The 13,353-nt window shown below is 40.6% G+C and overlaps 1 protein-coding gene across 5 annotated transcripts in view; it reads right to left on the minus strand.

Annotated features, from left to right (window-relative positions):
* Positions 1-13,353, minus strand: part of Mapk10 (mitogen-activated protein kinase 10) — a 312,106-nt gene that overhangs the window by 153,453 nt on the left and 145,300 nt on the right. For 4 of the 5 annotated variants that reach the window (XM_052735542.1, XM_052735541.1, XM_052735545.1 and 1 more), the window contains one exon: positions 5,377-5,448. In XM_052735542.1, the coding sequence (XP_052591502.1) occupies positions 5,377-5,442 (66 nt within the window). In that variant the 5' untranslated portion in view covers positions 5,443-5,448. Of the gene's footprint in view, positions 1-5,349; positions 5,449-13,353 lie in introns of all 5 variants that reach the window. The other variant, XM_052735544.1, reaches the window with a different exon arrangement.

The raw sequence follows: 13,353 nt of genomic DNA on the forward strand, positions 1-13,353 counted from the left end.
GATTAACTTGTATGTAGGGTGGGTTTGTATATGGCGTGCACTGTGCGTGGGCATGGGTACACACATGGAGGTCTATTGACTAAGTCACTCACTGGCCTGGGACCTCCCTGACTCAGGCTAGGCTAGTGATTAGAGGTTTTCAGGATCCACTCTCTCCTCCTCTCACATTGCCACAGACCAGACTCGAAGCACAGGCCACTGTGCCTGGCTTATGTGGGTTCTGAGGATTGAACTTGGGTCCCGACTCTTGTGACTGACTGATTTACACCCTAAGCCATCCCTGCAGGCCCAGTTAACTAATTTTAATTCTTGAAACTCAGGGCTCTCTCCAAATCAGGAAATCCTTTAAAATTATTCATAAGCAATTTCAGTATCAGTATACCTTCAGAGAGTTAATAACTATTAGATGTTAGATTAAGAATCATTGTGATTAGTAAAACAGCCAAAACATGATCAAGGCTAGACACACACCCCTCCAAGAGACGAGGATGCTGAGGAATTAGGTTTCACAGACAAGCATGCAATTTCTACTCAGGAGACAGCGTTTCTCTGCTGTCTTTCTTTCTCCTTTCAAGAACTCAAAAGTATGTATTGAACATTTGCTGCATTAAAATAACTTGAGCTTTAGAATCAAGGTTGAGATGTGCTGGCCTTGTCCTCCCTGCAGGAACCCTGTGGGACAAGGCTAGCCCCGTACACCTGAGGCTAACACCCCCATGAGGTAACAAGTACTGCAGATGCCGGCAAGTGGGAGGGAAGGTTCCAGCTCCTCATCACTGTAAGTAAATTGGTGCTTCGAGTCCTGACTCATCCGTTGTGTGAATCACAATGCCACTGCCTTTTGCGACTCATAGCTCTAGTTCTGCTGCATGCAGCGTGCACATTTTAAATATTTATGAAAAGGCCGTTTCTTCTCCTCATGGCAATCAATCATTATTTTTTAAATTTTGTGTTAATTTGGTTTCTAGTAACTCTCATCTTAGTGCAAAGGAACAATGTGTGAGGCTCAAATTTCCTTGTGGACCCAAGGTTGCCTTGCTTAGACTGTGGCCCACAGGAGACCAGTGCTCATTGTCCACGCCACTGTCTGAGAATTAGACACCAGCAGGAGACTGCCCGTGTACATAAAGCATTTTATTGACTCCTAGTGTAGAAATATAGTTTTTTATTCCTATAGCTCTGCCTCTTCTTTACTTCTCTAGAAATAAGAGCTCTAGAAACAAGCTACAAAAGCAGCACTTGTGTGGATTTCTTTTATTCACAAGTGAAACGCAATAGCTCTATATGTCTGCTCAGCTGAGACCAGCACTATAAGGCAGCCATCCTGTTTTTCAGGAGGAGTCAAGACACTGAACCCTTTATATTCCCCAGGTATATCTTATCATTTTTATTGTGAAAGTAGGAGTTATTTGTTTCATGTCTTCCATCACATAGAAAAATTTCTACCAAATATAATAACAGCTCTGCTGGTAGCAATGCCTTAAACAACAAATAATGTAATAACCAATATTAATCTATTATTTATAATAAATAACATATTTGTTAATGAAAGGTATTATTAGAAAGTCAGTAAATCTCATGTTATTCAAATGATTCCATAAAATTTTTAGTTAAAACAATGATAAATATGTACATATTTTTGTTGATATTTAGCATCTGTAAATTTTTGTTTTCTATGATTTCTTATAGACATTTCAAAGACTGAAAATATGGAGTGATGATAACCTACAGGCTGAGGTCAAGAGGCGTAGATGGCAGGCACATTTGATTACTAATTAAAGTTATCTAAGATCTTTGAGTTTATATATAGGAGCAAAAATTAAGATGCAACCATAGTCAGCTGGTGGCAGGAACAGAAGAGGCCTGTGAGACGCCCTGGGAAAGAAGTTCCCAGAGACAGTGTGAAGGTAAACCCTCCTGATAACTCTGCCTCTAAAAATAAAGACACTGTGTTCTTCGTTTTACTAGAGAAGTAGAGGAGAGGCAGAGCTGTAGGAATAAAAGAGAGATACATAATATTATCAAATTACATTTCTACACTAGGAGTCAATAAAATGCTTTGTGTACACGGGCAGTCTCCTGCTGGTGTCTAATTCTCTGACAGGGCTGTGGACAATGCAAACTGCTCTCCTGTGGGCCACAGTCTAAGCAAGGCAACCCAGAGACTCAAGCTTGCTCGTTTTTCTACCCAAGGAAGATCATGGCTGCAAGAGAATAGACAATCACAACATTGATAATTTGGTTTTTCACAAAGCATGTATTTGGGGGAGTCCATGTGAGTGCTGCCACCCACCAGTGAACAAGAGACAAAAATCCAAGGTGTGCTCAAAATCGATGGGACCAGTGGGTACAAGAAGGAAGGAGACTTCCTTGTATTGGCTCACTCTTATGTAAAACTCCCATCCAGACGTCTTGGGCTACCAAACTGACATCACCGTGTACAGGATTAGAAGAGACATGCACAGTTATCTCAATGAACATGTGTGGACTGGTACCAGCAAGACTCTGAAAAATGTTTCTGGCCAAGTGCAAAAAGCCTGTCCTGATGAGAAGAGAGAAGCAACCTACCACACCAGCCACACACTTAGTGAGTCAAATAAGGAAGGTGTGGGGGAGGGGGAAGAAAGGCGGAGAAACTGGATGGGCAGTGGAGAATCTCAAGGGAATAGTTTTAGGGTGCCAGATAATAAAGCCTTTAGAGTGAGTGTTTAGGGCTCTATCCCATGAGATTCAAAGACACTGAAAGATTTGTGGCATGCTTGGTTTTGTTTCTGGTAATACAACTCAAAGGCTACTCTCACAAGTGTTTTGAGGATAAACCATTTAGGACCGGCCAAAGGCAGATGCTCTTACAGTGATTCAGACAAGAGAGAGGGTGGCTTTGGGTCAAAGTGGTAGCAGAGAGATGGTCAGAGAGAGTGACAGTTCCGGGACATGTGGAGTTCTACCCAGCAGAGTGTGCCGACAGGTTGGATGTGGGGGATGGCTCATACTGACTCCATAGTTCTGTTCTAACTGGATTGACAGAGTCAGAACTTCCTGAATTGTTACAAAGACAATGGGGACAGGAATAATGTAAGAAAGATTGGGTGTCTTGTTGTCTCTGAGGAAAGTTCCTTATGTAGCTCAGGCTGACCTTGAACTCATGATCCCCCTGCCTCAGTCTCCCTAGTGCTGGAGGTTACAGGGGTGCACCACCCTACCTAGGGTTGGATTTAAGTCGGTATAGTTTGGTATGCTTTCTTGACATCTAATTGGCGATGCAGAACCAAGCAGTTGTGTGCAGGGGTCTGGTTGTAAGGGTAGGTCTGGCTTAGAAACACAACTGTGTGAGTTTGCAAGGTCACCCTCACATTGAGAACTCAAGGACGTGAGCACCTGGAGAGAGCAGAGACTCAGGGACATTCCAGCAGTGTTTTTAACACTTTGCAAGTCCAAGTTCACTGAATTCCTATAACAACTCCCAGAAATGGATGTTATTTATTTTCCCCTTTTACAAATCATCAAACTGAGGCACAGAAATGCTGAGGAACTCAGTCACACTGGCAAGCAAGCGACTACTAAATGGTACCTCGGCATTTCCAGCCACGCTCTCTGCATCCAGAGCTCTTGCTAGAGATGAGATCCCATCTACAGGCTTGAGCCTCAAGCCCCATGACAGTTGGACATAAACAAGGTGAGGCCAAACAGAATGTCTTAGAATGTGGGTCAAAACTTTGCTTTGCCCAAGGAATCCTACTCATGTTCAGAGAGAGTGAGTGCCATTGAAACTAAGTAAAACCAAAACATTGTTCCCTTTGCAGTGAAGAGAACTGTATAAAATAATAGAGGAGGCAGAGTCCCCTCTTAAACCTACTTTCACTGGGTGCATGCCACTCCGTTCACAGCTCAGCTCAGTGAGAAGCGGCAAGCAGTACATAGAGACACAAAGCTTCTGCTTTGCCTGGGAATATGGCTAGCGTACATTTCCCCTCCAGACCTCGAGCAATCCTCAAGAGTAAAGGGGAGGATGACCATGAAACCCAGACAGCTGCTTTAGGCTAGGACAGTTCTATGCACACCACCAGTGTGTACAGGGACCCTAAGTACTGTTTCATGTTTGTTTGTTTGGTTGGTTGATGGTTGGTTGCTTGGTTTTTCGAGACAGGGTTTCTCTGTGTAGCTTTGGAGCCTGTCCTGGATCTCACTCTGTAGACCAGGCTGGTCTCAGACTCACAGAGATCCACCTGCCTCTGCCTCCTGAGTGCTGAGATTAAAGACATACGCCACCACTGTCCGGCTAAATACTGTTTTCTTAGTGACAGTGTTTGTATGAACACAAGGGCTCAGATTGACTGGCTTTTCACAAACACCAACCATGTGGCTCCCTTCGTGTTCCTCCTTTAGGGGCCACTGACAACCCAGCTGTTGCTGTTGTGCTGTTTTGTTCTCTAACTACTGGAAAAACAAACTGCATGTCACTTGTGGGTGACAACAGGTAGTCATTAGAGATGCTGCATTTGGGACTCCGCAGCCCTTCAAAAAATGAAGAGCAAGGTGTGTTCCTGGTGCTTTGATTATCAATGCCGCAGTCCAAGGATTTGGACAGAAATACTGAAAATTTTAAATAAAGCTGAAATCTGACTGGAAATCACTTTACAGATTGACTAGTGATAAACCCATTCAGAAAGTTTCTTCATTTCTAAGGTTACCTAAGCAAACTAGAAAAGAGGGTGGTGTAGCATGAATCTTAAAGAGTCTTATTAATAAAATCAAACCTGGAGCCAGGTATTGGGGTGAATGCTGGAAGATCAGAGAAGCAGAACAAGCCACAGCTACCTCACCTCGCCAGTTCCTCAGCTGATCCTGTTTCCTCAGACTGGAAGCTTCTGAGTCCTCATCCAAATGGCTCTCAGCTGAACTGCTGCTCGAAGCCTGAATGCTTAACCAGCCAAATGCTTCTAGTTCCTGGTCCTCACGCCTTATATACCTTTCTGCTTTCTGCCATCACTTCCTGGGATTAAAGGCTCACTTTCTGGGATTAAAGGTGTGTGTCACCATGCCTGGCCGCTTCCAATGTGGCCTTGAACTCACAGAGATCCAGAGGGATTTCTACCTCTGGAGTGCTAGGATTAAAAGTGTGAGTGCCACCATTTTCTAGCCTTTGTATCTAGTGGCTGTCTGTTCTCTGACCCCAGATAAGTTTATTAGGGTGCACAATATTTTGGGGAACACAATACCACCACAGGGTGAGGGATCTAAGTATTCACTGTGCTTTCCAAGCACTTTTAGTGTTACATAAAGAACAGCCTTGGTGTGGTACATACAAAAACGGAACAGCATAAGTGAAACACAAGGGGTGTACTGTACCTTGTTTTACCTGTGAGGAACACACACCTGGCAAAAGGCGATTTTCACATCCAAGGTTGGTTCACTGCAGTAGTACAAGAAATGGAGGCTCATAAATACCTACAGGAAACAAAATTGGGTGATAAGTTTCCAAGTCACTAACTTTTAGTTATTTAATAGTATAGATTTTATAGTCATCTGAGTTATAGACAAGAGATCATAAATAGCACATATGAACCATAGTGCTCACCCATATCTATACTGAGTACCTTTCACAAATTATATTACATAAGGCAAAATGGTAAAATACTTTATGTTCTATGATGATCAATGTCATCATGGTCATATATATTAGATATAATAATCGAATATTCCTAATAAGTTAAGGCTAAATACAAAATTTATGTAACATTTTCAATGCTGGGCATCTAATTGAAAAAATATCAAACGTATGCTCAAGAGGATGTGTATGGAAGCTTATTGTAGAATTCGATGTTTGTTACAGTTCAGAATGGCATGCTCACCATAGACTCGTATGCTGGAGACTTGATCCCTACTACAGCAGTGTTCAGGTAACTGGACCATGACGGTACAAACCTAATAAATTAGAAAGTCCTCGGGTGGAACCACAGCCGAGTGGTCTGCTGAGGGTGTGGAAACTCAAGGTGGTGGGGCTAGTGAGAGGACAGACGTCACTGGGGGTGCTTCTCAAGGCTCTGTCTTGTTCCCTGTCCTTCACTCATTCACTTTTCCTGCCTCCCTGTCCACCACATGCTCCTTGCCCTGATGTCCTTCCTCATGGACTAACACCTCTCAAATGGTGAGCCAAAATACATATCTCCTTTAAACTGTTATTTGTGGGTGTGTAATCTCAGTGATGGGAAACTGATGGAATACTAGGAAGCAAACTAAAATATGTAATATAACTATAAAAGATGTAGAATCATTAGATTCTAATTTAATGTATAAATACAGATAAACTCTTCCAACGTGCTTTGGGGGGAAGCAAGTTTGAAGTTCCCTTATTAAAGATTTAAGATATACAAAAATAATAGCACTCATTATTTTAAGTACATATAACTATAAAACAAAGAAAAGTGGGCACTCTATTAATATCTGTTTGATCTCAGTGGAAATTAAAAAGATTTAATTACACCATTTTCTGTGGATTTGAAATATTTAACAATTCTACAAGGTTGCAAGAGGAGGAGAATGCTAAGGCAATGCCAAATGAAGACCTGAATTCCTTGGTAATGATACAGTATCAGAAGAACCCTGCAGCTTCACCCATTTAATTAAACATATTTTTGAACATCATCGCATGCAAGGTAACATTCTGTGAGATCAAAGGATTTAAAACCAAGCATGGATGTAAGACTTCTGTTTCTGGCATATGATTGATTAGGTATCCTAAAAACCACTCAAATCAAAACTCCTAAAAAATATCTTGGATGAGAGACATAAAAGACTTTAAGATGCATAGCTAAGCTTTTCAAAGGGGACAAGAAAGGTTCTGAGAAGCAGAGAACAGTGTAGAGGGGCCACACAGACACCCAGGAGCCAGAGCTGCTGCTTGGCCCTCACTACCTGCCATTCCTGGTAACTAGATTTTCAGGTTTTAAAGAGAATACTCAGAGTACAGTGAACACACATCTGTCCACCTGGGTGGGAAGTGACATTGAAGATAACTGAAAAAGCCTTGCGAGAGGAAATTTTAAACCAACTTCATGAGGAAGCAGAATAAACCAGAGTGAGGTCAGAGTTGATAGAATCATGTTCAGTATTGGACTTTGATATACATTTTATCTTTCAAATAAGGAAGAGTAAAAGGATTTAAAAAAAAAAGTAGACCATCCATGAATAGAGAAAAGTCTGGGTATTTGTTTGGATGTGGGAGAGAGAAATAGTCTAGTAGATATGAAAGTATAAGATTATTATAGAAGTTGGGTATCAATTAACAGAATAAGGAGCATAGAAAGAGATAGATCCATACATGGAGACCAGATTATATTAAGGTCTACATTTTAGATATCTGGAGAAATGAGAAACTCTGTGTTGAGTCATGAATGTGACAACTGGCCATTCATGTGGGAAGAAAGTCAACCCCTACTGGAAGACAGTTCTGTATGGGACTCTTGCATTTGTGTGTGTTTTACAAACAGAATCCCTGGCTGCTTTTGTTCCAGTCTCAAGGAAGGTTATACAGCAGACATGCTTGGAAGATACATACAGCACCTCCCTCTTAGATCAAAGAGGATGTCCAATCATTCTATAGTATAATAAAAACTAGAGAAAGCCTTGGATATGAGTTAGACATGTTTCCCATTCGTTATAAAGGACTTGAGGCTCCTAAGATTAATGCAATATGCGCCTGAAGTGTGTGTGATAATTCTCCAACCTGCCTTGCGTCACTCTGTGGGAACTAAAGTCAAGAAGCTGTTCTGAATGTTGACACTCTAGCTTCTAGATGATGGTACTGCTGTAAGTAGCAAAGACCTGTATCGGATCAGAGAACCTTGTGTCATCTGCCATTATCCATGAAATGATGGAAAGTCAGTTTAGAAGCTTGCACGTGGGGTTATACCACAAATACTTTAGAAGTCTTAAGAACTTCTATATATATTTATATATAACTCATGTTATATAGAAGAAAAAATCCAGATAAGGTTAAAAACCTCAGAAAGGGTCAAATTTTAAATATTACAAGTTGCAAATATTACAGAAGAAAATACAATTGAATGTCAGAGACATAGAAATACTATGCAGATACACTAAAGTATAAAGGAAATTATTACTAAATAGTATTAAATTTAGTAAGTTTATTTATGAAAAGATCTAGTGAGTTTTTTAAAAGTAGACCACAAATCTGGGAAGGTATTTAAAACACACAGCCAATGGAAAGTTTAGTTAGAATTTATATAAAACTTAAAAAAAATAATCAAGACAAACTCAGAGAATCCAGCAGGAAAAAAATGAACTAAATAAATTAAAAATACTTCATAGAAAAAATGCCCATAAACACATGATGTATAATATAAAACCACCGTGAAATCATGTCTGATACTGATCAAATGACCTGAAGCTGAGAAGAGATTCTCCAGTATCCACAGGGAGAGCTGAGCAGAAGCCAGTATTCATGCACTTTGAGAGCTATGCAGTCGGAAATGAATTCAGGAGAAACAGAATTACTTCCTAAAGTTGTGCACAATATACAATCCAACAAATCCCTATGTACACGCATTCTTGAGAAGCTATTGTGTTTTTTCTCAGGCTACACACACACACATACACACACACACACACACACACACACACACACACACACACACACACACACGAGGACTCACTCCAATATCTCTGCATCAGTAAAGTAAGTAACAAAAACTAAAACTTGAGAAATATACCCACCGGCAGAACAGTGAAGAAGTTCTGTTGTTTAGTAGAATTCAGTGTGACTGTGAAATGGACATTTAAAGTGACCATTCGTCAGCACTCCCAAATCTCTTCAAACACTGACTAAAACGTTTCATTTAGGAAATGTAGAAACTGCAGAGTTCAACAACTTGGAGGGATTTTTACCTATAACCATAATGTAGCTATGGACTTATTTTTTGCTCTGTACCTCCTCTCAGAAATATTTTGTGCATTATATGTATGGACCCAATATAAAGTTCTTTCTTACACATTGCTATTTTATGCAGCTATGACTGGTTCATTTCCCAAATGCTTATTGCTAAACATCAGGCTACTTTCTGTATGTGACCACATAGCCTACAGATCAGGCCCGGTGTCTTATGGACTGGACTTTGCTTATATAGAGAAGGAAGGCAGTTTTCACTTCCTCTTGCCCTTCTGCGGCTCCTGCCTCCTTCTTCCTTGCCAGGACGCTCTCCAGTTGTATGGGTTTCCTCCAAATTGAAACATTCCCTCCAGGGGTGTAGAGGGGGCTTGTGGAACTGAAGGTAAACAAAGGTTAGAGACTGGAAAAGTGAAAACATGCAAGGTTGTGGCCAGCCCTCCCCAGCTTTACAGCAGAGTGAATAACTACTGAGAGAGACTGGACCAGCCCAACGGTAGATGTGTTACGTGGTGTCCTGCCACTTCTCGGACACCAGTTTATGTAATACTGTCAATACTGTTCATATGTCTGCTTCAAGCAGATTATGACTTCCTCCAAGGAAATGGCTAATTGTACTTATCATAATCCCAGGCTCTAACACTGTTCTTTGTATTTGTCTGATGTCAGGTACATGTTCATTGAATAAAAAGGGATCCAAATGAAAAACAGACAAAAAACTCTTTCCTTCTCTGGCACAAATCTAAGTATTTCCATTGTCTCTTCAAATGGAGGGCTGTAGATGTTCAGTCGAGTTTGTGGTAATGGTCCGGTAAAGGAGTTTAGAGCGATCTGAAGGATTCTCATGGGGATGGCTTCAGAAATGATCTCCAGCAGGACAGGTTGGTTCTGTGCTGCTTGAGAGGGCATGTGGAAAATGACCTTCAGCAGGCCACCTGAAGGGAATGACTAACGTGTTTAAATCTTTCATGACGGAGTGTTCTGTAAGGAAAGCAAGCTTGCTGAGCTTCCCTGCTGTATTGCAATGACTCCAAGTGTCACACCGAGGCTGAATAAGTCACTGAAAGGCCTGATTATTCCAGAAGAAGAACATTTAGTGTGATAATACCAGTGAGCTACAAAAAAAAAAAAAAACACAAAAAACAAAACTTGTTTGGAAATCATATTTCTTGACACTAGGACAGAGAGCTTCGGCACCATTGTGCAACAGAAATGATCATTATTGGCCAAACTGTAAGAATGAGATGCTTATGACTTTGTCAGGTGGAACTGGTGTACAGCACTGGCCATAAATAATAGCAGTTTATGCTTTCATAGCTTAAGTCTCCATTGGAATTCTTTTGTGTGGATGTTATCCCATCCAAACCATGGAGGCTTAAAAAGTTTCATAAATGAAAAAAAAAGGAAAAGAAAAAGAAAAGAAATCCCAAGTGTTCTGGCAGTTCCAAGTTGCATGATTTGTCTCTACACTGTACCGTACAGGGATATAAGACAGACTATTGGCTCCCAAAAAATGTTCAAATCCCAGCAGTTCTGTTGAACTTATATATAGCAAACTTCTTATCTACAAGTAAATTCATTACATATTAGGTTTGTTATACAAATACATGTGGGTTATAAGTATATAGGATACCTGTGGGTTACGAAAACAGTGAAACCACTAATTATTATATGCAAAAGACCAGATGGAAAATAAGCATACTTTAAAACAAGTAAATATCATTTTAAAAGATAGAAAAAATGAAGTTAAGTTGAATTTTCTGTGAAGAAGTATGTGTATGCTTAGTATGAGGTATTTTTTTAACTCCTTGTGTAAATAACTATTATTGTGAACGGCGGCGATCAACAAAACGGGGTCTATCAGCCGAGTTCAGTTTACCACCTGTATCCGGAAATACAACTCTGTTGGAATGAACCTGTTCTTTAGTCTTCGTAGTGTCTGTGGATGTTCCCACACTAAATGACAAAGTTGAATAATTATAACAAAAATCACATGCAAGCAAAGCCTAAGATATTTACTCTCCTGCCTTCATTGTTGGGAGGCCCTGCTGATCAGAGGTTGCAGTCTACTGTGGCCTGGCAGTTTTCTCTGAGCTCGGCAACACGAAGGACTCCCTCCCCAGCGAGGCTTCCTGCTCTCTACCTGCCCTTATTTGGAGGATGTCTCTAGGCTCGGATGCCTGACTTACCTCAAGGATGACCCTTGACATAATTCCCTGCCAGTGTTCTTCCCGTGTGGACCACATGGTAATTAAGTAGCACGCTCTAGCTATTTTCACAGGGCCATGCTGCCACTCATCCAGCTTTAGGATAGGAGCATAACGCTAAATGCAAATTAGGGTTTGTCCCCAGGTACTCTGGAACAAAGCTGAGTTGGTTGCCTCACTGAAGTCACCTCCTTCCCAGAGGGCTGTCTCCATGGTATCCACAGCCATCCAACCCCGTCCCCTGCTTCAGCTCCCCTCCCCCCCAGACAAACAGTTCCTGGGGAAGAAGGTGACCCACACTTCATGGGAAAAAGCTTTCCAATTCCTCACTTAAAACATTCAAAAAGTACACCGTTCACCTCAATATGAAGAATAACTGAATAAAGCCATAACTGTAAGTATGGGAGTACAGAAAATACTTTCTAGTAACTAACATCTTTCAAAGTTTTGTATCTTCCACAGCATTTCTTAAAATGGTGTCCATGTAGCAAGATGATAGTAAACTCTAATTTTGATGAGCAGAATCTGAAATTATGTGTGTGTACGTGTGTGTGTGCATGTGTGTATGAGAAAGAGAATCTGAATTTTAAATTTGAACTATAGTATGATTTGCAACCACTTGGAAGAAAACTATTTAGCCATGGGGTTATAACCTAAGAAAGAGACTGACACAAAATTATGAACTTAGTTATCACAAATTATCCCCAGTATTACATTAGCCCAACAGTAGAGTAGACATAGGTATGAGCAGCATACAAATATGATAGGAAGGTGTGGAGTCTGTAGAACAGCAGGACCCAGAGAAGAGGACTTCTCAGTCTATAAACACAGCGTGTTCACCTGGGCACCTCTGACTGGTCCTTGCTCTCTTTCTTCATTCAGCTCTACCAAAGAAATCGCACTGAATTCGCTTCTCGGTTTGTCTTTCCATGAGCAGAAACCATTAGGGTGGCTTAGGATACACACTGGGAAAGTGTGGGATGACTCATCCCTAACGGGCTTGAGGGCCAGAGGGCTCAAACAAGTAAAAAAGATACTTTCTGAGAGCCAGCCTGGGTCTGCCTGATGGTCTTAGCAACAGCAGCTGAACCATGATCTGGAGATGACCTGGACCAATGAGAGGCAGCCATGTCACACCAGCAGATGTATATTCATCAGACCTTCCCCCAGAGTGGGGTGGAGGGTATATAAGACTTGCTTCTTCCTGAGTAAACTGAGCTTGTTGTTTCTACATTCTCCCTGAGTCTATGTGGTTTGACTCTGCGCCTACTTGCCCCCCCCAAAAAAAGGGAGCAACAGCAAGGACCCTGCTATAGGAAAGGTCACCAAGTGTTGTGTAGGTGATGAGCTGGTCTGAAACACAGCCCTTGTAGACCCTGTTCTCTGTTCTCGACACAGCTCTGGAAGATCAGAACTACCGGGGTACAATCAATAAGAAATCAACACAAACTATGGCAGTAAAACCAAGGTGAAATAAATAAAATACAAAAGCCAGACATGATCACATTAAATAGAACAAAAGAAAAATAAGCCATGGCTGTCACAACTAAATTGTAACAAAAATGAAAGGCATTTTTGAGATGTGGAACATATACAGCAAACACAATTTAATCAGAGTTGTGTCCTACATTATTATTGACAAAATAGCATATAAGAAAAAAGCAGTATCAATGATAACACCAGCCATTAAAGGGAACATGACCAGGAAAATACATACATTTGGCAGAACTGCTTTAAAATAGAAAGCAGATGTTAAGAGAATTATTATACTACAGACAGAAATTAAAATTTTACCTTCATGGTAAGATACTGTCCCACCCCAGCACCAGTAAAGACAAATCAAGCATAAAATATTTAATAATATGGAGCTCAGAGTAACCCTTTCTTTTTATACAAACTTCTTATAAAAGTACAAAAAAAGTAAGAAATTCTCCTCTTGACTTTTTGAGATGGCTTTTTGCACAAACCAGTACAAAATGGGAAAATTATAGTCCAATCCCTCTTATGAACATGTAGGTAAAAGAAGAAAATTATATGTTTTTAAAAAATAGTAGAAAAGAAACCCAGTTTCTCCAATATGTAAGAACACTGTAAACTGAAAGCTTCTAGAAAACAACACAATATATTAAGTCATTAAAAGTAAAATTCCTTGTAATCACTGGATAAAGAACAGAATTCAGTAATTACCCAGTCTTAGTCACTTTTCTATTGCTGTGAAGAGACAAGGAAACTATTATTAGA

Source organism: Peromyscus californicus, unplaced genomic scaffold (genome assembly GCF_007827085.1).
Source record: "Peromyscus californicus insignis strain IS unplaced genomic scaffold, ASM782708v3 Scaffold_13__1_contigs__length_99412109, whole genome shotgun sequence".
Taxonomy (NCBI): Eukaryota; Metazoa; Chordata; class Mammalia; order Rodentia; family Cricetidae; genus Peromyscus; species Peromyscus californicus.